Source organism: Oncorhynchus kisutch, linkage group LG22 (genome assembly GCF_002021735.2).
Source record: "Oncorhynchus kisutch isolate 150728-3 linkage group LG22, Okis_V2, whole genome shotgun sequence".
Classification (NCBI taxonomy): Eukaryota; Metazoa; Chordata; class Actinopteri; order Salmoniformes; family Salmonidae; genus Oncorhynchus; species Oncorhynchus kisutch.
The window spans coordinates 47412970-47437409 of record NC_034195.2 but is presented as its reverse complement, the minus strand read 5'-3'; the positions used below and the strand labels follow the sequence as shown (position 1 = coordinate 47437409).

At 40.1% G+C, this 24440-nt stretch overlaps 1 protein-coding gene across 5 annotated transcripts in view; it reads right to left on the bottom strand.

Annotated features, from left to right (window-relative positions):
- The window catches only part of LOC109867036 (anoctamin-1-like), a 105006-nt gene that overhangs the window by 2504 nt on the left and 78062 nt on the right, over window positions 1–24440 (bottom strand). For 3 of the 5 annotated variants that reach the window (XM_031801864.1, XM_031801862.1, XM_031801863.1), the window contains 11 exons: window positions 24180–24251; window positions 23786–23863; window positions 22359–22433; window positions 21853–22054; window positions 16929–17040; window positions 16353–16410; window positions 15717–15817; window positions 15380–15522; window positions 4101–4253; window positions 2913–2965; window positions 311–486 (listed from right to left, as the gene is read on the bottom strand). In XM_031801864.1, coding sequence (XP_031657724.1) covers window positions 311–486; window positions 2913–2965; window positions 4101–4253; window positions 15380–15522; window positions 15717–15817; window positions 16353–16410; window positions 16929–17040; window positions 21853–22054; window positions 22359–22433; window positions 23786–23863; window positions 24180–24251 — 1223 coding nt within the window. The remainder of the gene's footprint in view (window positions 1–310; window positions 487–2912; window positions 2966–4100; window positions 4254–15379; window positions 15523–15716; window positions 15818–16352; window positions 16411–16928; window positions 17041–21852; window positions 22055–22358; window positions 22434–23785; window positions 23864–24179; window positions 24252–24440) is intronic. The other 2 variants (XM_031801865.1, XM_031801866.1) reach the window with 1 other exon arrangement.

Here is a 24440-nt window from a genome sequence, read left to right as displayed (position 1 = left end):
ATGGCCAATATACTGTACAACGGCTAAGGGCTGTTCTTAAGCACGACGCAACGTGGAGTGCCTAAATACAGCCCTTAGCCGTGTTATATTGACGATATACCACTAACCTTATTGCTATCATAAACTGGTTATCAACGTAACTATAGCAGTAAAAATAAAGGTCTTGTCATACCCGTGGTATACAGTCTGATATACAAGAGCTGTCAACCAATCAGCATTCTGGGTTTGACCCACCCAGTTTATAATAATCAATGAAACACGTATCACATAAAAACTATACACAGTCAGTCAGTGTTGTGTGTAAACTCACCTACACATCTCCACCTGATGCTGTGGGTCCATAGGTTCTTTGCCGTCCTGGAAGTTGCTCACGTTGAAGTAGGACAGGGTGTGGTTGACGAAGCCGTGCATGGAGCCGTCTGGGCTGTACATGTACTGGTAGACCAGCCTCGGGATGAAGTCTGATGTGAAGGAGATCACAAACGCCTGGAGAGAGACAGACAGTGATCAATGACAAAGCACCTGATAACATGTGTTTACACCTGGCATTAACAAATGCCCTGTCAATAGACAGGGATTGGATCATCTTGTTCGGTGAACGAAAGTCACATGGTAATACCAGGTGGAAACCCGCCCTAATGATATATACTTTAGGTTGAATATAATGGTCAACTTCAACAAAAGGAGCGCTGTCTTTAATGTACTGCATACCCTCTACAGTGGCTTGCGAAAGTATTCACCCCCCTTGGCATTTTTCCTATTTTGTTGCCTTACAACGGAATTAAAATTCGTATAATTTGATTAACACAACATGCCTACCACTTTGAAGATGCAAAATATTTTTTCTTGTGAAAGCAACAATAAGACAAAAAAACACAAAACTTGAGCGTACAAAAAATTTCGCCCCACCAAATTCAATAATTTGTAGAGCCACCTTTTGCAGCAATTACAGCTGCAAGGCTCGTGGGATATGTCTCTATAAGCTTGGCACATCTAGCCACTGGGATCTTTGCCCATTCTTCAAGGCAAAACTGCTCCAGCTACTTCAAGTTGGATGGGTTCCGCTAGCTACAGCAATCTTTAAGTCATACCACAGATTCTCAATTGGATTGATGCATGATGCTGCCACCACCATGCTTCACTGTGGGGATGGTGTTCTCGGGGTGATGTGAGGTGTTGGGTTTGCGCCAGACATAGTATTTTCCTTGATAGCCAAAAAGCTAAATGTTAGTCTCATCTGACCAGAGTACCTTGCTCCACATGTTTGAGAAGTCTCCCACATGCCTTTTGGTGAACAATTCCTTTTTTCTGGCCACACTTCAGTGAAGCCCAGCTCTGTGGAGTGTACGGCTTAAAGTGGTCCTATGGACGGATACTCCAATCTCCGCTGTGGAGCTTTGCAGCTCCTTCAGGGTTATCTTGGGTCTCATTGTTGCCTCTCTGATTAATGCCCTCCTTGCCTGGTCCATGAGTTTTGGCAGGTTTGTTGAGCCATATTCTTTCCATTTTTTAAATAAGGGATTTAATGGTGCTCCGTGGGATGTTCAAAGTTTCGGATATTTTTTAATAACCAAACCCTGATCTGTACTTCTCCACAACTTTGTCCCTGACCTGTTTGGGGAGCTCCTTGGTCTTCATGGTGCTGCTTGCTTGGTGGTGCCCCTTGCTTAGTGGTGTTGCAGACTCTGGGGCCTTTCAGAACAGGTGTATATATACTGGGATCATGTGACAGATCATCTGACACTTAGATTGCACACAGGTAGACTTTATTTAACTAATTATGTAATTGGTTGCACCAGATCTTATTTAGTGGCTTCATCGAGACAGGGTAGCCTAGAGGTTAGAGCGTTGGACTAGTAACCAGAAGGTTGCAAGTTCAAACCCCCGAGCTGACATGGTACAAATCTGTCGTTCTGCCCCTGAACAGGCATTTAACCCACTGTTCCTAGGCCGTCATTGAAAATAAGAATTTGTTCTTAACTGACTTACCTAGTAAAATAAAGGTAAATAAAAATTGCAAAGGGGGTGAATATATCCACCAATTTGGGCTATTTTGTGTATGTCCAGTACATGAAATCCAAATAAAAATCCATTTAAATTACAGGTTGTAATGCAACAAAATAGAAAAACTCCAAAGGGGATGAATACTTTTGCAAAGCACTGTACATCGGCAGCTATCTGTCAGTCAGCATATTTGACTGTCAACGTAAATGTTAGCCCTAACCCTAACCCGAGAAGCTGGCCAGTGCCCATGTGAGATTTCCTTCTGGTGTTCAGAGATTTGCCAGCACATAAACATAGAAGGTATTAAAGGCATTAAAGTTAAGAAACATTGACATCCTGTTCCATCGGTAACACTCTGAATAAGTGGAGGATGGTGGTGAGGAATTCCCTCCCTTCCATTTTGATCGAAAGCCTCCATTGTCATAAATAACCCAGATCTGGATCTCACTTCAACATCACCATGACGATGGTGAACCCTTTGGAAGTGAAGTGAGAGTCTGCAGGATTTATGACCACGTTAACTCTCCTTCTGACCAAGTATGGTCTTTTCTGCATCAAGGGTCAGTAGTTTTAGAGGTGAAACCATGTAAAAGCCTAATTATGAGGTTTTACAAGCAACCCCCCAAGAGTGTTGACATATATTCACAGTAAAGGACTGGCTCTTAAATGTGGACCAGGCTTAGCTTCAATGAAAAACCGTTCTAGTTTTAAGTGCAGACTTGTTATCGTTGAGGGGGTTGAGGAATGAATAAAATGGATTTTTTTTAAATTACTTCTGCAGAACATTTCAATGACTCCCCTATCTAAATCAAAACAGTATATGTTAAAGTGCGAGAATTGTGGGGGGGTTTTCATCATTTGGTCAACTTCCACCATTATATTTGGCTGGGATGACCGGAATGACTTACATTTATGATGACAGCCACTTTAGCCACAGCTCGGAGAAGGTTGTACCATATTCCTAGAATCAGAGGAGAAAGAAAAACATGAGAGTCAGAACTCTTGATGGTCTATGTTATTACAATCTTATATTTAAATTATTTAACCTGCATTTAACTAGGCAAGTCAGTTAAGAACAAATTCTTATTTACAATGACGGCCTACACCGGTCAAAACCGGACGACGCTGGGCCAATTGTGCGCTGCCCTATTGGACTCCCAATCATGGCCGGTTGTGATACAGCCTGGATTCAAACCAGGGTGTCTGTGGTGATGCCTCTAGCATTGAGATGCAGTGCCTTAGACCGCTGTGCCACTTGGAGCCTTATAACAAATCTATAGATTACTTAGAGCAGCAAATCACATACTGTAGTGAACCCCCCTTCCCTTCCTCTACAGTCATTGTCTTGGGATTAATGCCTCTACAATACTGTTGTGGGATGGTATGAGTTTTATGCCTGGATCTTTGTCAATCTGACGTTTAGTTAAGAAAACAAAAGTGCTAAATAGTACAAAAACACAAGCATAACAATTCCCATAATACATCCGCAGGACAAATTCCCCCCTCTAGTTACGTTTGCAGGTTTGTATGTATAAAGAATAGAAACCACTAGATCACATTTGCATTCCTACGTTTTTACCTGACCACATGAGTTCATTTTCATTTAACCTGTATGTACACTGAGTGTACAAAACATTTAGAACACCTGCTCTTTCCATGACATAGACTGACCAGGTGAATCCAGGTGAAAGCTATGATTCTTTATTGCTGTCACTTGTTAAATCCACTTCAATCATTATAGACGAAAGGGTTGAGACAGGTTAAAGAAGGATTTTTAAGCCAATTGAGACATGGATGTGTGCCATTCGGGAGGATGAATTGGCAAAATGAAATATTGAAGTGACTTTGAACGGGTTAAAGTGTGGTAGTAGATGCCAGGCGCACCGGTTTGTGTCAAGAACTGCAAAACTGCTGGGTTTTGCACACTCAACAGTTTCCTGTGTGTATCACATTCAGCCAATTTGACACAACTGTTGGAAGCAGTGGAGCCAACAAGGGCCAGCATCCCTGTGGAACACTTTCGATACCTTGTAGAGTCCATCCTCCAATGAATTGAGGCTGTTCTGAGGGAACAATATTAGGAACTTTGAACCCACCAATGTCTTTTGCCCTTGCAGCGACCGGCCTCCTGAGCTCGGCCACAAACTTCTTGGCATCCAGGCGTATCTCGATGATGTTGTTAAGGAGGGCGAAAAGTGGGGCCAGCGGGAACGATGCCACGAACAGGGTCACAAACCCAAACTGGATTACTGCAAGGACACAGAGATAGAGAGACATCCATCAGCTTTACATCATCGCACGGTATACACGTAGGGTATACAGTATGTCTTTCAGCCTGATCGGTCTATTCACCAGGGCCTGCTGTATTCACAAAGAGCCTCTCATAGTAGGAGTACTGATATAGGATCAATTGAGCCTTTTAGATCATAATGAACATGATTAAATGGACAGGTGCAACCTGATCCTAGATCAGCACTCCTAATCTAAGATGCTTTATGAATGCAGGCCCTGATCACTTGACAAGACCTAACAAATCAATCAGGAGAGATGTCCTGAACCTCCCATCACATACTATAGCTAGCTCTAGAACATGCCAAAGTGCTCATCACATTTAGGATAACAAGAAACCATTGAATGACCCATGTAAATGTATATTTTTAAAAAGATATATATGTATACACTGTATACATATACACATATACACTACCGGTCATTAGTTTTAGAACACCTCCCCATTCAAGGGTTTTCTTTATTGTACTATTCTCTACATTGTAGAATAATCGTGTAGCCATCAAAACTATGAAATAACACATATGGAATCATGTACTAACCAAAAAAGTGTTTAACAAATCAAAATATATTTATTATTTGAGATTCTTCAAAGTAGCCACCCTTTGCCTTGATGACAGCTTTGCAGACTCTTGGTATTCTCTCAACTGCCTTCACCTGGAATGCTTTTCCAACAGTCTTGAAGGAGTTCCCACATAATGCTGAGCACTTGTTGGCTGCTTTTCCTTCACTCTGCGGTCCGACTAATCCCAAACAATCTCAATTTGGTTGAGGTCGGGTGATTGTGGAGGTCAGGTCATCTGATGCAGCACTCCATCACTCTCCTTCCTGGTCAAATAGGCCTTATACAGCCTGGAGGTGTGTTGGGTCATTGTCATTGTCCAACCTCAGTACTCTCTAAAGTCACTCCGTCCCCACAACCCCAGTACTCTCTAATGTCTCTCCCTCCCCACAACCCCAGTACTCTCTAATGTCACTCCCTCCCCACAACCCCAGTATTCTCTAATGTCACTCCCTCCCCACAACCCCAGTACTCTCTGTCACTCCCTCCCCACAACCCCAGTATTCTCTAATGTCACTCCCTCCCCACAACCCCAGTATTCTCTAATGCCACTCCCTCCCCACATCCCCAGTATTCTCTAATGTCATTCCCTCCTCACAACTCCAGTACTCTCTAATGTCACTCCCTCCCCACATCCCCAGTATTCTCTAATGTCATTCCCTCCTCACAACTCCAGTATTCTCTAATGTCATTCCCTCCTCACAACTCCAGTATTCTCTAATGTCATTCCCTCCCCACAACTCCAGTACTCTCTAATGTCACTCTCCAGTACTCTGTAATGCACTCCCTCCCTCCTCCCCTATAGTACCCTTACTACTCTTTGATCTACACAACCCAGCTACAGTAGGGTACTCTGACTTCAGTTTTCCATTCAAACATGCTGGGTCTTTTGCTAATTGTAGTATTTTCACAGTTTATTGTGAACTCTCTCTCTCTCTATTTGTCTCTTTCTGTATCTCTCTTTCTCTCACTCTCTCTCTACACACACAAACACATCCACGCACCCCCACAGACACACAGACACACACACATTGCTCAGTTGTGTTCGAGAAGCAGGTGCTCTTGAGGAGCCCCTCGAGGGGAAATCCAACACCACTAGGTGCAGGATTCTGTGAGAAATGTACAACTGCTATAATAAATATGTGGATCTTGGCTGTGACTGGTGAATGTTTGAACAAATAGTCCGTTGGGAACATAAGAACATTTCCTTAATGATATCATAATATCCATGACACCATAATGCGGTAGGGTGAAATTAGCCTACAGTATCTTCGCAATGCCATGAATATTTAAGTTAAGCCTAAAACTCTCGGTGTCCTGAGAATAGGCCTACTTACCAGGCATTAACTGAGAGACACTGCCTCTTGAGAAAGTGAAGTAAGTTAAAAGCCCTGTGACTGGACTCTTCAGTTGTTTAAGACTTTCTCAAGAGTACAAAGTTCAGAGAGAGAACAAACAATGTCTTCCTTTAGAGCTGTCTTAACAGCCACAAATATATGCTAACCTAAGTATATGCTAACCTAAGTATATGCTAACCTAAGTACTAATAGTGTATAAGTCTCCTGATGTAATAGATGAAAACACTGAAGCTCTTTTCACTTGAGGTATATGCCTGCCAATGCCAGCTCCAGAGATAGGTGGATGTTGGGCGAGAGAGAGAGAGAGAGAGAGAGAGAGAGAGAGAGAGAGAGAGAGAGAGAGAGAGAGAGAGAGAGAGAGAGAGAGAGAAAGAGAGAGAGAGAGAGAGAGAGAGAGAGAGAGAGAGAGAGAGAGAGAGAGAGAGAGAGAGAGAGAGAGAGTTAGACAGAGACAGAGAGAGAGAGAGAGAAGAAGAAGAAGAAAATGAAGAAGAAGAAGAGGCAGGAAAAGAGAGATGTGGGCCATGGACCAAACAGCAAGTCAAAGTAAATAGAGCCTGATGGAGAATCTGGCAGAGGTGTGTGCCAACAGGAAGATCTGCTGAGTAAAAACACTGCTGTCTGTAATGAAGAAGGCCCAGGGTGTAGGTTTGGTATGGAGGAAGGAAGTCATTCATTCAATTAGCTACATCCCCTTTTCATTGTGCTTGGCTTAGGGCACATTTCTCAAGTAAAAAAGAGGAATGGGTTCCTGGAATAATTCCAAAATGATTTCTGGCCAATTCCTACACAGGGAGGAAGTACACTGCGTGGACAAAACATTAGGAACACCTGCTCTTTCCATGACATAGACTGACCAGGTGAATCCAGGTGAAAGCTATGATCCCTTGTTGATGTCACTTGTTAAATCCACTTCAATCAGTGTAGACAAACGGGGGAAGACAGGTTAATTAAATAAATATTTTTAAACCTTGAGACAATTGAGACATGGATTGTGCATTTGTGTCATTCAGAGGGTGAATGGTCAAGACAAAAGAGTACATTCAAAGTACCTTTGAATGGGGTATGGTAGTAGGTGCCAGGAGCACCAGTGTGAGTGTGTCAAGAACTGCAACGCTGCTGGGTTTTTCAAGCTGAACAGTTTCCTGTGTGTATAAAGAATGGGTGTCCTTTGGGTGGTGGACCAGCCAACTTGACACAACTGTAGGAAGCATTGGAAGCATTGGAAGCAACATGGGCCAGCGTCCCTGTGGAAAGCAACACCTTGTAGAGTCCATGCCCTGATGAATTGAGGCTGTTCTGAATGCAAAAGGGGGTGTAACTCAATATCAGGATATTAATATTAATGTTTTGTACACTCAGTGTGTTTCATTTTATATGGTTCTGCTTTACATTTTGTTTCCCTCCATAAAAAGTATGTTCTGAGCACATGAATCACATGAAGCCAGCCTTCAACAGCATGAAACTGTCCAAGACCGAAATGGCAGTAAGCTACATTCTACTCAATCAATGTTGCTTCACAATAGTAATAAACCCAATTCAATTATCTTTGTCTAAAAACTGGAGTTCTTACCCCATACAGCCTTTGAAACGCTATTCAATACCCTGTTAAATATTTCAGGAATCATTAATATCTTCTACTAGGTCATCAAAAGACATGGGTTCTAATTAGCTAGCCGAGGAAAATGGCCTTCGGCTCGCACACATCCATTAATGACTTCTACCTCTGACATTTGCTAAAGCCAGCCACCTGAGATTTCATCAAGATTAAAGTCAATACTAAATAAATATCCATCTCTATCTAATCCTTCAATCTATCTAATCACACCTGTAGGGTTGAAGCTGGAGCCAGCTGGAGAGACAGTCTAAAAAGCTTTTCCTGTTTGACTCAATTGATTGATTCTAGTTACTCAACGAACATGAAAGCCTATCAGAATTCTCTCACGACAGAGGTTCACTTCAGTAAGATCACGTGATTTTATGTGGTAATGTAAGATAATGTGATAACATGAAACTACACAAAACTACATTTGAGTGTGAAAACATGATCTTATGTTAAATAAATGTGACAACATTGGGATGCAACATGTCATACATGTGCTTCCTTGTTCCCTGCACTTAGATTAAAGTTTCATGTTGAATTGTATCACGTACTAGAAAATATCACTGTGATGCTTTGAGATATTATATAACCTTAAAGGTGGAAACATGTAAAGCTGGTTCACCACTGTTGTGATACCATGTAACTACACATGACAACATCTGAGTTATTCCACATGTGAGAGTTAGGTTTGCACATATGGAAAGGCAAATAAAATGTTCACATGTGAAACTACAAATTCCACATGTGAATCTGAAATTCACATGTGTGGTGAAAACATGTTATTCTCCTCACATGTGAAAAGGTGGTGTTAATTTACATGTGAACACTATATTGAATACATATGAACATACTGTGTGGTTTCATATGTGAACAACTGACATCACTTGTCTATTTTGTTTTGTGGAAATTTCAGCTCAACATTTGAAAACTGCTATTTCTCATGTGAAAATGCGATTTCATGTGAAAATGTGGTTTTCAAATGTGAAACTGCACATTTCACGTGTTTTTTAAAATTGTATGGGTGTTTTATGGTAAGTGATATGCTGTTCAGATAAAACAGTGTAAAAATCTTTCATCAATGACAATATCACTTTTCAATGTGACCCCACCTGGGAATTGAACTCACAACCTCTGGATATGGGGTATGCTGAAGTTTCTGCTGCGCCACAAACTCTGATGAATTCTCGTAAGTCCCCTACAAATTGATTTACAATACATCTCTGCACTTAGCAAAAGAGTGTCATCTGCACTGCTATTTTAATATGACAATTCTCTCATAATTGATTTAAATGTACTTATTTCTGCAATTTTAGGGTTTTCTGTATATTTGACGAATGTTGGTGGGACATATCATATCCTGAATCACGATGATAAATATAATAGATTTTTTGAATGTATTATACAAAGCTAAGATACACTTTGAAGTCCTAAGTGTAGGAATACAGGTGAAATCAGTCATTGACACAGACATGGTGACGCAGCAGGAAGATTGGAATGCAGTGAACCAAGAGGTTGTACATGTGCAATTGTGATCATGTGGTTCTTTCGTAAGGGTTACGTCTAAAGATTTAAGATGTCCATAACAACATGTACAAGACATGTACAAGACAGCATCTCATTGGTTCTCTGGCCAACAGAAATAAACTCTGAGTTTATTCAGTGGGGACCACAGTCCTTATTGATTCCACAACTTCTGCTTGAAACAAACTTTTTTAGCCACTGGGACAGATTTTTTACTTGTCCGAAAGCTCAAGTCACGAAAAAAAAAGAAGTGATTTAACACTATGGGCCAAAAAGGTGAAATAGCTGTAAATTGTATGACGCTAGAAAACACTAAATTAAAGTAATTATTATCATTATTAGGCCTGTTACTACAGAGAATCTGTAAAAAAATATACTCTACTCTCTGCCTATTTGTTTCTTTGCATATTCAAGCCTTTCTCAAAATACAACACTGCCTCTTGAAGGCAGACGGTTAGCCACTATTCATAGACTTTAAAATATAGAAATGTAGAAATGTTACAATTACAACCAAATACTTTTTATGTCTTAATAAAATAATGTATTTTTCAATGAATCAGGGCTAAAGTAGGCTACTTCAAAGCAAAAGGTAACTAACTAAGACATGTCTATAACCTTGCAATGTATTCAGGTTTCAGGGGAGATCTATTGACAGCATGGGAGATATTTCTCAATTAGGCTATTATAAGAATATATTTCAGACTGACACGACCAATGTTGAATGGAGGGGAATCCCAGCTTTCCAACAGTGTCAGATTTACTTTACACTGGAGTACGCTTTAGATGATTAATAACGCACCCATTCATCAACTTTACACTGGAGACACTTTAGTTTATTAATAACGCACCCATTCATCAACTTTACACTGGAGACACTTTAGTTTATTAATAACGCACCCATTCATCAACTTTACACTGGAGTACGCTTTAGATTATTAATAACGCACCCATTCATCAACTTTACACTGGAGACGCTTTAGTTTATTAATAACGCACCCATTCATCAACTTTACACTGGAGACGCTTTAGTTTATTAATAACGCACCCATTCATCAACTTTACACTGGAGACGCTTTAGTTTATTAATAACGCACCCATTCATCAACTTTACACTGGAGTACGCTTTAGTTTATTAATAACGCACCCATTCATCAACTTTACACTGGAGACGCTTTAGTTTATTAATAACGCACCCATTCATCAACTTTACACTGGAGACGCTTTAGTTTATTAATAACGCACCCATTCATCAACTTTACACTGGAGACGCTTTAGTTTATTAATAACGCACCCATTCATCAACTTTACACTGGAGACGCTTTAGTTTATTAATAACGCACCCATTCATCAACTTTACACTGGAGACGCTTTAGTTTATTAATAACGCACCCATTCATCAACTTTACACTGGAGACGCTTTAGTTTATTAATAACGCACCCATTCATCAACTTTACACTGGAGTACGCTTTAGTTTATTAATAACGCACCCATTCATCAACTTTACACTGGAGACGCTTTAGTTTATTAATAACGCACCCATTCATCAACTTTACACTGGAGTACGCTTTAGAGTATTAATAACGCACCCATTCATCAACTTTACACTGGAGTACGCTTTAGTTTATTAATAACGCACCCATTCATCAACTTTACACTGGAGTACGCTTTAGAGTATTAATAACGCACCCATTCATCAAGTTTACACTGGAGTACGCTTTAGTTTATTAATAACGCACCCATTCATCAACTTTACACTGGAGTACGCTTTAGTTTATTAATAACGCACCCATTCATCAACTTTACACTGGAGTAAAAACGCACCCATTCATCAACTTTACACTGGAGTACGCTTTAGTTTATTAATAACGCACCCATTCATCAACTTTACACTGGAGACACTTTAGTTTATTAATAACGCACCCATTCATCAACTTTACACTGGAGTATGCTTTAGTTTATTAATATCGCACCCATTCATCAACTTTACACTGGAGTACGCTTTAGATTATTAATAACGCACCCATTCATCAACTTTACACTGGAGTACGCTTTAGTTTATTAATAACGCACCCATTCATCAACTTTACACTGGAGTACGCTTTAGTTTATTAATAACGCACCCATTCATCAACTTTACACTGGAGTACGCTTTAGTTTATTAATAACGCACCCATTCATCAACTTTACACTGGAGACACTTTAGTTTATTAATAACGCACCCATTCATCAACTTTACACTGGAGACACTTTAGTTTATTAATAACGCACCCATTCATCAACTTTACACTGGAGTACGCTTTAGTTTATTAATAACGCACCCATTCATCAACTTTACACTGGAGACACTTTAGTTTATTAATAACGCACCCATTCATCAACTTTACACTGGAGTACGCTTTAGTTTATTAATAACGCACCCATTCATCAACTTTACACTGGAGTACGCTTTAGTTTATTAATAACGCACCAATTCATCAACTTTACACTGGAGTACGCTTTAGAGTATTAATAACGCACCCATTCATCAACTTTACACTGGAGTACGCTTTAGTTTATTAATAACGCACCCATTCATCAACTTTACACTGGAGACACTTTAGTTTATTAATAACGCACCCATTCATCAACTTTACACTGGAGTAATAACGCACCCGTTCATCAACTTTACACTGGAGACACTTTAGTTTATTAATAATGCACCCATTCATCAACTTTACACTGGAGTACGCTTTAGTTTATTAATAACGCACCCGTTCATCAACTTTACACTGGAGTAATAACGCCCCCGTTCATCAACTTTACACTGGAGTACGCTTTAGTTTATTAATAATGCACCCATTCATCAACTTTACACTGGAGACGCTTTAGTTTATTAATAACGCACCCATTCATCAACTTTACACTGGAGTACGCTTTAGTTTATTAATAACGCACCCATTCATCAACTTTACACTGGAGACGCTTTAGTTTATTAATAACGCACCCATTCATCAACTTTACACTGGAGTACGCTTTAGTTTATTAATAACGCACCCATTCATCAACTTTACACTGGAGTACGCTTTAGAGTATTAATAACGCACCCATTCATCAACTTTACACTGGAGTACGCTTTAGTTTATTAATAACGCACCCATTCATCAACTTTACACTGGAGTACGCTTTAGAGTATTAATAACGCACCCATTCATCAACTTTACACTGGAGTACGCTTTAGTTTATTAATAACGCACCCATTCATCAACTTTACACTGGAGTACGCTTTAGAGTATTAATAACGCACCCATTCATCAACTTTACACTGGAGTACGCTTTAGTTTATTAATAACGCACCCATTCATCAACTTTACACTGGAGTACGCTTTAGTTTATTAATAACGCACCCATTCATCAACTTTACACTGGAGTAAAAACGCACCCATTCATCAACTTTACACTGGAGTACGCTTTAGTTTATTAATAACGCACCCATTCATCAACTTTACACTGGAGACACTTTAGTTTATTAATAACGCACCCATTCATCAACTTTACACTGGAGTATGCTTTAGTTTATTAATATCGCACCCATTCATCAACTTTACACTGGAGTACGCTTTAGATTATTAATAACGCACCCATTCATCAACTTTACACTGGAGACACTTTAGTTTATTAATAACGCACCCATTCATCAACTTTACACTGGAGACACTTTAGTTTATTAATAACGCACCCATTCATCAACTTTACACTGGAGTACGCTTTAGTTTATTAATAACGCACCCATTCATCAACTTTACACTGGAGTACGCTTTAGTTTATTAATAACGCACCCATTCATCAACTTTACACTGGAGTACGCTTTAGTTTATTAATAACGCACCCATTCATCAACTTTACACTGGAGTACGCTTGAGAGTATTAATAACGCACCCATTTATCAACTTTACACTGGAGTACGCTTTAGTTTATTAATAACGCACCCATTCATCAACTTTACACTGGAGACACTTTAGTTTATTAATAACGCACCCATTCATCAACTTTACACTGGAGACACTTTAGTTTATTAATAACGCACCCATTCATCAACTTTACACTGGAGTACGCTTTAGTTTATTAATAACGCACCCATTCATCAACTTTACACTGGAGTACGCTTTAGTTTATTAATAACGCACCCATTCATCAACTTTACACTGGAGTACGCTTTAGTTTATTAATAACGCACCCATTCATCAACTTTACACTGGAGTACGCTTTAGTTTATTAATAACGCACCCATTCATCAACTTTACACTGGAGACACTTTAGTCTATTAATAACACACCCATTCATCAACTGCGTGTCAGTGGAAAGATTTTAGGACATCGGACATGACAATTACATTAAGACATGATAATAGCGAGACTAGATAACTAGTCAGGGTACACAATGTGGTTTGAACTGGCTATCTAATTAGTCTGTTGTTATTATTTTATAGGTCATGTCGCCCTCTCGTTCCTCTGGCACACATGCAGCTGATGCGCACAGCGTGCATTTTCCAGGATTTTCATGACAGTACAAAGCTTATTTGCTGACCAAAAATGTGCTATAACTCAATGATTAGCCAATAATATCAGCAAATGTGCACATGCGGCTACACGCGGGTCTGTTCTTTGATCTCAATAGCTTATCTCACAACCGGGGAGCATTGAAAGACCACCCTGCCTGTTAATGCAATACAGAAGAGCAACACATCGCATCCAGGGGATCACTCTGATCTAATTGTGATCAGAGTAATTGTTTGATATTGCGATTTTTGTGTGATTTTCTTCTTGTCGGCCCATTTTGTCCTTCTTGCCCCGGACAAGCAGATATGCGTGAGTAACCCGTCTAATTATTTGAAATCCATGAGGGTTCGTGCGCAAGTCCAAGTACACACTCTTTTTGGAGATGGGTGGAGAATCGGGACACAACCATAATACTCTGTTGACCTCGAAACGAAACGACAGACATCTGTTATGACACGTGTCTTTGAACTAAGGTGACAACATGACAACTTGTCATGTGTAGTTACATGGTATCACAACAGTGGTGAACAGCAATGCTTGCAGTTTGGGGTTTTAGGCTGGGTTTCTGTCAGCACTTTGAGATATCAGCTGATGTACGAAGGGCTATATAAATACATTTGATTTGATTTGAACCAGCTTTACATGTTTCCACCTTTATGGTTATATAATATCTCAAAGCATCACAGTGATATTTTCCGACCACTAGTACGTGATACAATTCAACATGAAACTTCTGAGTGCGGGGAACAAGGAAGCGCATGTATGAAAAATCATATATGTCACCGTGGTGGTTTCTACTGTATTATTGACTGTATGTTTGTTTTACTCCATGTGTAACTCTGTGTTGTTGTATGTGTGGAACTGCTTTGCTTTATCTTGGCCAGGTCACAGTTGCAAATGAGAACTTGTTCTCAACTAGCCTACCTGGTGAAATATATATATTTTTTTAAATTTAAATCTGACCAATGCCCATTGGAGACGCCATGGCAGAGGTGTGTAGTGTGAAATAGCTGCCATACTAAAAACATGGGGCTGGTCACTGTGTAGCAACAGACGGGTTGTTTTACTCACACCTAGAGGCAAGTCAGGCAACCATCACCACATATGTGGATAGGAAAGTGCAAGATGAAAATAAATGCTGTTGCTACCTCGCTGTCAAACCAAGCTGAACATACAAAGCAGAGAAAGATGCTTTTAAAATCAACTGGACAACGTGGACTGGACATGCATAGCCAGATGAAGGTTCACATGATATTGACTTTTGGACAGTGACATAGTTGAAGATCACATTCTATAGAGAGAAGGGTCAGTCTGACTGATTGGGGGAGGCTGTATACCAAAGGTCTCACAGGGAGCCGTAGCAGTGTCATACGGTTCACCACACACACACACACACACACACACACACACACACACACACACACACACACACACACACACACACACACACACACACACACACACACACACACACACACACACACACAAACAGACAAACAGACTCACTCATCTCCATGTACTCTGGCGTGAGGCCTGCGAAGGGCTCTAGGAAGTGGTCCGTCTCGTAGCGCTGTAACTTCTTCTCTCTCTCCTCTTCCTGGAAGGACCTTCTCTTGGACTTGATGTACCTTATCAGCTTCTTCAGCTTCCTGTAGGTGCAGGGAGATAGTCAGAAACAATGGCACAGTCAGACAGGGATAAGAACCACAGAGAAGTATTGGTCTGTGGATGTTACAGGCTGATGTGAATCCTTGATATACAGACACTATTGATGTGTGCATACATGTGTGTTTTTGTGTGTGTGCGTGCATGTGTGTGCACGCTTGTGCGTATGTGTACTCACGGAATGCCAATCTCAAATAAATTGTTCTGGATGAGTTGCTTTCCCAACATGGTGATACTGAGCTGAATACACAACTCCATCAGACATCCTCCATGAGCACACTGCCGGGGGAAAAACCCCCAGTTAAAAGGCCTTCTGTACTGCAGCACACTTCCATTAAAGACAGACTAACATGACAAAATACACATCTAAGGATGGGATTTAATCCAACCCAGACTTCCTCACAGCAATATACTTTTAAAGGTAATTTCCCTGACGTTCACAGAGATCCAAGTTCACTGTAAATGTTGGTCATCGGCTCAAGAGGGACATCTTCTTTAAAAGTTCACCGTAGTGCACAGGTTGTTTTTCTGTGTTTGTTTGAATTGCAGGACTTGAATACAGATTTATTTTGAATATGTGAACTCCTAATGTATGTTTCTAGGTTAACTAACAGTGTTTAATTCATAGCCATCTGCATTTCAACATTTATAAAGATTGTGTTCAATAGGCAATGTGATGAAATTAATGAAAATTTAATATTAATACAATTACAAATAATTCATTATTGTTTTTCTTCCTTTACTGTCAGATGACTAATATTGAATCCAAATGACTGTTCATGATGCAGAGTCTTCTATCTAACGGTTTGTTTACCTCTTCCATTCGATACGACTCAAACACATAAAGATAACTTCCAGGTCGACCAACAAGCCTGTAGGAGCACAGGAAGAAAATGAAGGGTTAGGAGAGGTCATACCCAAGGACAACTCTACTACATCTCACTGACATAGATTGTGTGATTAACATAGCATAACATAACATAGCATAACATATTAACATAATATAATTTAACATAACGTAGCATAACACAAAATAACATAACATAGCATAACACAACATAAAATAACATAGCATAACACAACATAAAATATCATAACATAGCACAACAGAGCATAGCATAACATAGCATATTAACAAGATATAATCTAACATAGCATAATATAAGATAATAGCTTAACATAACATAGCATAACATAACATAATAGCTTAACATAACATAACATAGCATAACATAACATAATAGCTTAACATAACATAGCATAACATAACATAATAGCTTAACATAGCATAGCATAGCATAACATAATAGCTTAACATAGCATAGCATAGCATAACATAACAAGTTCATACAGATCAGTAGTTAAAGACTTAGACTGTGGGGACTCTCACCTGCCTCTGAAAAATGCTATGTATATGATGGGGGTAAAGGCATTCACAAACTTCAGGATAAACGTTTTGAATATCAATCTCTCCTCAAAGCTCTTGTCTGTCTTTGGAACCTCTGAGAAAACAGACAGTAGATGTACATATGTTATTAACTAACTTATAAGGCCATGTGCTGCTTGAGAGTTGACTTGAAAGTGGAATCCCTACAAAAGCGAGGGGAGTGTTAGAAAGTTACACTGCATTTAGTACACCAAATATCAGTTATAGAAGGAAATCAATTTTGGAGATATTTTCAGTTTGAAAGGTAGGTAGCACGATGAGACAGTACATTGGTACATTGTTAGAAATGGAACCCATCTAACTTACAGCTAACAGGGAAGTTGGCACACTGTCAATGCAAGATGCACTTTGTTTTTTTTCAATTGTTAACATGCGTTGGTCAAAACTGAAGTCACATTGTCAAAACTCTTCACACAGTCAGCAAAACAGAACTGTATGTAAACCAAACTGTGAATAATTTGTCATTGCTTTCACACAAAATGCTTTCAATGACCACATTCCTCAGAAATCCATGAACTCTTTTCTCATTCATGCTCCACCACCTGCTAAACTATATACTTGCAGCACATGTTGTCACATGCTGACACACTGTTTCCAAAACTGTTAAAAACACATTCAAAACAGAATGATGGCAAATGCTGTGCATTTCTACTGTAACCAGATTGAAACATAGAAAATCTCAAAATAATATTTTACAGCTGATTGCAATTTCAGCTGAAATCTGTTTTTAGCCTCGTTACCAAACGGACAAAAGAGAACGGCTTCGTAATGATTTAGTTTGGAAACATGGATCAAAGAAGACAGGTTGGTGGGGAAAGAAGAGTGGCAGGGAGAGGGAGAACGCATGGAGGACAAAGGAGAGGAAGACCAAGAGCGGTGGTCTCTGATGAGAAGCACTCACAAACTTCTACAGATGCACAATCGAGAGCATCCTGTATCACCGCCTGGTACGGCAACTGCTCCGCCCACAACCGTAAGGCTCTCCAGAGGGTAGTGAGGTCTGCACAATGCATCACCGGGGGCAAACTACCTGCCCTCCAGTACACCTACACCACCCGATGTCACAGGAAGGCCATAAAGATCATCAAGGACAACACCCACCCGAACCACTGCCTGTTCACCCCGCTATCATCCAGAAGGCGAGGTCAGTACAGGTGCATCAAAGCTGGGACCGAGAGACTGAAAAACAGCTTCTATCTCAAGGCCATCAGACTGTTAAACAGCCACCACTAACATTGAGTGGCTGCTGCCAACACACTGACTCAACTCCAGCCACTTTAATAATGGAATTGATGGGAATTGATGTAAAATATATCACTAGCCACTTTAAACAATGCTACTTAATATAATGTTTACATACCCTACATTATTTATCTCATATGTATACGTATATACTGTACACTATATATTCTACTGCATCTTTATGTAATACATGTATCACTAGCCACTTTAAACTATGCCACTTTGTTTACATACCCTACATTACTCATCTCATGTATATACTATACTCGATACTGTACTCTGTACTCTGGCATCCAGTGTGGGGACACTTGTGTGTATAAGGTAGTAGTTTTGGAATTGTTAGTTAGATTACTTGTTGGTTATTACTGCATTTTCGGAACTAGAAGCACAAGCATTTCGCTACACTCGCATTAACATCTGCTAACCATGTGTATGTGACAAATAAAATTGGATTTGATTTGATTTGACATAAGGAACACAATTATTGACCCTGTTGTAAACCATGGTCTCTCTTTGAGAGAGGCCGGTTTAAGGGTGCAACCAAATCTGCATTAATAGTAGTACGAAATTTCAATCAAAACAAAAGTTGAGATGTGTATCCTTCAATGATAATTGAACTACATATTACAGTACAATACAGTATGTTCACATTGTTACATGTACTGACATTTTGAAATATATTGATTGTTTTGTGTTTTTCAGTAGGATCCAAAGGTTGCCTCCCACAGGAGCGAGAGGCAGAATATTATCAGATGGCAAGAAATTGCCATTGTTGACATGGTAATTGGCCACAATGTAATAAAACTGTGGGAAATTTGGGACAGAGTGCTGGCAAACAATATCACTTTTGGGAATGTGAATACGGTCAGCACAACGACAATCTAGAGAAACATAAAATAAGAGTCCTAGAGAGTCCTAGAGAAACATAAAATAAGAGTCCTAGAGAGTCGTAGAGAAACATACAATAAGAGTCCTAGAGAGTCCTAGAGAAACATACAATAAGAGTCCTAGAGAGTCCTAGAGAAACATACAATAAGAGTCCTAGAGAGTCCTAGAGAAACATACAATAAGAGTCCTAGAGAGTCCTAGAGAAACATAAAATAAGGAGGAAGCAGTTGCACCCTTCGAGAGAAACAGTGAACGTGAGAAAGAACTCCGGTATCAATATGTCCAGGTAAGATGTCTGTTCAATAACCAAACATACACCGCTATGCATAATGTCAAGTACTGTGGATTTACTGTATTTTAGAGTAACGGAGATGGAAGCAAGGAAAACTGCACATACATTGGTCTTTGTGGAGGAAGCTGGATTCAACCTGGCTCTGATTCAACCCCACTCTGCTGCAGTCACAGACTGGTTTACTACACATTCCAGGATGTCAGTACTATTCCTGCCTCCATACTCCCCCTTCCTGAACCCCATAGAGGAGTTCCTCTCTGCGTGGAGGTGGAAGGTTTATGACCAACATCCACATGACCAGATGTCCTTACTGGATGCCATGAATGTGGGGTGTGGAGACACTTCTCCTGAAGACTGCCAGGGTGTGGAGACACTTCTCCTGAAGACTGCCAGGGTGTGGAGACACTTCTCCTGAAGACTGCCAGGGTGTGGAGACACTTCTCCTGAAGACTGACAGGGTGTGGAGACACTTCTCCTGAAGACTGACAGGGTGTGGAGACACTTCTCCTGAAGACTTTCCAGGGTGTGGAGACACTTCTCCTGAAGACTGACAGGGTGTGGAGACACTTATCCTGAAGACTTTCCAGGGTGTGGAGACACTTCTCCTGAAGACTGACAGGGTGTGGAGACACTTATCCTGAAGACTGACAGGGTGTGGAGACACTTCTCCTGAAGACTGACAGGGTTGGATTAGACATTCCAGAAGATACTTTCCAAGATGCATCGCCAGAGAAGACATAAGATGTGATGTTGATAAGAACTTGTGGCCAAATGCAGGAGAGAGGGAGAACTAGAACCCTCACAGTACTGTACAATATGAGTGATTATACTATACATGTTGATGAGAACTAGAACCCTCACAGTACTGTACAGTATGAGTGATTATACTATACATGTTGATGAGAACTAGAACACTCACAGTACTGTACAGTATGAGTGTTATACTGTACTATACATGCCTAGTGGTTAGAGTGTTGGACTAGTAACCGGAAGGTTGCAAGTTCAAATCCCCGAGCTGACAAGGTACAAATCTGTCGTTCTGCCCCTGAACAGGCAGTTAACCCACTGTTCCTAGGCCGTCATTGAAAATAAGAATTAGTTCTTAACTGACTTGCCTATTAAATAAAGGTAAAAAATATATATATACTATACATGTTGATGAGAACTAGAACCCTCACAGTACTGTACAGTATGAGTGTTATACTGCACATGTTGATGAGAACTAGAACCCTCACAGTACTGTACAGTATGAGTGTTATACTGCACATGTTGATGAGAACTAGAACCCTCACAGTACTGTACAGTATGAGTGTTATACTGCACATGTTGATGAGAACTAGAACCCTCACAGTACTGTACAGTATGAGTGTTATACTGCACATGTTGATGAGAACTAGAACCCTCACAGTACTGTACAGTATGAGTGTTATACTGCACATGTTGATGAGAACTAGAACCCTCACAGTACTGTACAGTATGAGTGTTATACTGCACATGTTGATGAGAACTAGAACCCTCACAGTACTGTACAGTATGAGTGTTATACTATACATGTTGATGAGAACTAGAACCCTCACAGTACTGTACAGTATGAGTGATTATACTATACATGTTGATTAGAACTAGAACCCTCACAGTACTGTACAGTATGAGTGATTATACTAGACATGTTTTTGTTGTAATTATTATTGCAGCCCTGGAATTTCAGGGATGAGTTTTTTGTTTCAACTTTATTTTTCACAAGTAAATTACTATATGAAAAGATATAGAAAAAAACAAAGGCTATTGAAGTGAATTGCTGCATTCCTGATTCATTCTTGTTACGTATACTTTACTACAGGCAATCGAGTGAAAAGGTGTTATTCTGATTCTATAATGAAATACTGATTCATGTGAAATCTTTCAAACTTCAAAGAGACGTTCATCATTTATGTAATGCAGCAATTCAATTTATGTAATATGTTTTTTAGGTCAATGTGTTATGAGTGACACTGTGTGCTTTCTGAGTGAGAATTGTTGCCAATGTTATGGTCGAACAAGCTTATTTTGAGACATCTATGAAGTGGTTTGAGTGAGTTTTGGAGGTGAGATTAACTGTTTGGCCAAGATGCAAGTTGGGTAATGCAGACTGTGTGAAGAGTTTTGAAAAAGTGGCTTCAGTATTGACCGATGCTTGTTAGCAATTGAAAAAAAGTGTAATGGGTCTTTGGCTGCTGTTGCGCTAGGAGTTCACACAAGTTGTCAGACTGATCTAGGCCAGTGATTAAAGGAACACAAAAAGCTACATGTAGGAACCGTCTTTAAAAGTGCTATAACATTATCACATTGAATTAGATTGTTGCACGTACCTCTAGGATAGTGAGCCAGTGGGAGACAGTTCCGTGTCTGTGTGTAAGTTGTCAGACTATGTGTGTGTGTGTGTGTTATATTGTCAGACTAACGTACCGAGGACAGTGAGCCAGCGGGCGACAGCTCCGTACACCTCATCTAGGATCAGAATGACCACCAGGTTGATGATGGCAGCGGTGGTTTTGACCGTCAGACGGACGTTGGACCGCGTGGTGGGGTTGTTGCTCATGTGCAGCGCTGTCTTGGTGGATATCCGGTAAAGGATGACTCCGAACACTATGGCAAACGTTACCCCGATCTGAAACGGAGAGAGGAGACGGGGACCAATGGTAAGGTCACCATTGATTTATTCGGGTTGGAGTCCTTTTTCAAGGTCACTTCAATTGTTTAGGAATCATCTGTAACACTCTTAAGAATCCTTCTCAATTTCAAGAGAACAATCTGAGGCATTGACAGAGAAGTGTTTTTTCTACTGAATTTACAACCCAAAATTCTTGCTACAGTACATCTTAAACTGATAGTTTAAACTACACCAAATCCAGTTGAATAAAGAATCTAAAATACTTCTGAGCAGCTTACATCTTAATATGTGTTGGACTCACCATCAAAAGCATCATGACTACGTTGGTCATGTACGCTGGTAACCGGTCTTTGCACGTCAGCTTTTCTTTTTCAGTCTAAAAGAGGGGCAAACATATTCAGACCTGTCGAGTTACAACCAAGTGTATTGTAACTGTTTGTATGTGAAAATGAATATGATCTGTGAGCAGCAGAATCCAAACAGCGATGGACAGACAGGGGAAAAGCTGGTGTTTTGATGCTGACACGACCACAACACAGATATAAACATTTCATACACTGACAGTTGTAGTGTTCTCATAGTTCATTCACTATCTTTCAGGCATTCATTAAGTCATTCTCAGCATTCTTTATGCAGCAAATCTCAGTCAGAACATGGTTGCCTCTGAAACAGCACCCTATTCCCTAAACAGTGAGCTACTTTTGACCAGAGCCCTGGTCAAAACTAGTGCACTATATAGGGAATATGGTGTCATTGTAGACACTACCATGTCAATAATCTTCCAGAAACCATTTGGAACAGAACAGGCGAACATGCTGTCTATGGCCGGGGTATTCAACCTGGGTCTGCAGCCCCCTAGGGGTCCATAGAGGTAATGCAGGGGGTCCGCATTATAACACATTACTTTTTGTTAAAAGAAATCGGGAAAAAAAGTTGAAAAAAATATTTTTATTTTGTTTTAATGTAGCATTTCAATGTAGCAAAAACAGAATAAACTAACTTTTAATTACCTAGAGTAGAAAAGAGGAGAAAATCATTTCCCTGCACATTGGAGCTATTTACACTCACTTGAGTGTCTCTCATAGGCTTTGTGCCGTTGGCTACTGGTAAGCTTTTTTGACTTGGGCATTATTTTTTACATGGCTAAACTTTGTTTAAACAGTTAAACAGCTGCTCTTAGTGAAAATGTTAGAGTTTACACTTCCTCTTCCAGGAGGGTGGTCCACAGGCTGGAAAAGGTTGAAGACCCCTGGTCTATGGAACTACAAGAAAACAAACGACACTGGCTCAATCTCACTGCCAAAACATTACAACATGCACCAAGCACTAGCACTACCAAAAAAATCTGATCTGAAGAATCTAATCACAGAAAGGAAAAATCAACCAATCAAACAGCTGTCAAGAAGAAATGGAAGAGGAGGTTGTAACATCAGCTCTGTAAAAGGTGACGGCGAGCAGAGGTGTGTGGGTGGATCTCAGGAAGAGTGCTATCTACAGTATGTGAAATGGACTGATCTGTCAAGTCCCAGGCTTAATCCAAAATACTATATTTGTGGAAATGTTGTGTGCATAATCATGTACTTCACAGAAAAAAAGAGCACTGTCTTCTCTACTCATTAAATTAGCCCCGACGGGGTGAGTGGGATGATTAGGGCTTGTCTTGGCAGACTTCCATAGTGCAGTGTGTGTGGGATAGGTGTGGATGGGAGGTGAGGACACTGAAAGTACCAGTTTTAGCCCAGCCATGGCAGATTGAACTGTTTGCTTCCATTTGTTTGTGGTTTCTTCTGCTATCTCTGTAGGGTTCTGACAGCCAGAAGACATAAACACAGTAACCCAGGAGAACCGCAAAACAAAAAGATCACAAGAAGGGGAAACCCACTAGTCATGTAAAGGACTGTCACCAGACTGTAGTCTTTAGTCTAACACCCATATCATATATGTATCATACCATACAATCCATCTACCACTGTAAAGGATTCATCATTTTGTAAGAGACACACACTTTCCAAACATCCAGACTAAAGAAGAGACTGCAAATTAAATCACAAGAACTAAACCAGCAACATAAAATCTAAATGGCTAGCTATAGTTAAAATCCAGAATAACCAATAACCAGTACCTTCTGTGTCTTGTGTTCTTTCTTCAGGGACTTCTGCATGACTCGGAGCTCGTACTCAGCTCGTGGGTGGTCCTGAGGAAAGAATAGAGACAGAGGCTCTTAAAAATGTATGGACACTGACTGGTACACTCATAAAATACTCCCATCAGGTGCAGGGTTTAATATAGCTGTCACTGTCCACCCAAGTGGAGAGTCCTTGTGACAACAGACTTGGTGTTGAGGTGAGAAGGTTATATAGCCCAGTCAAGTTCTACAGTACAG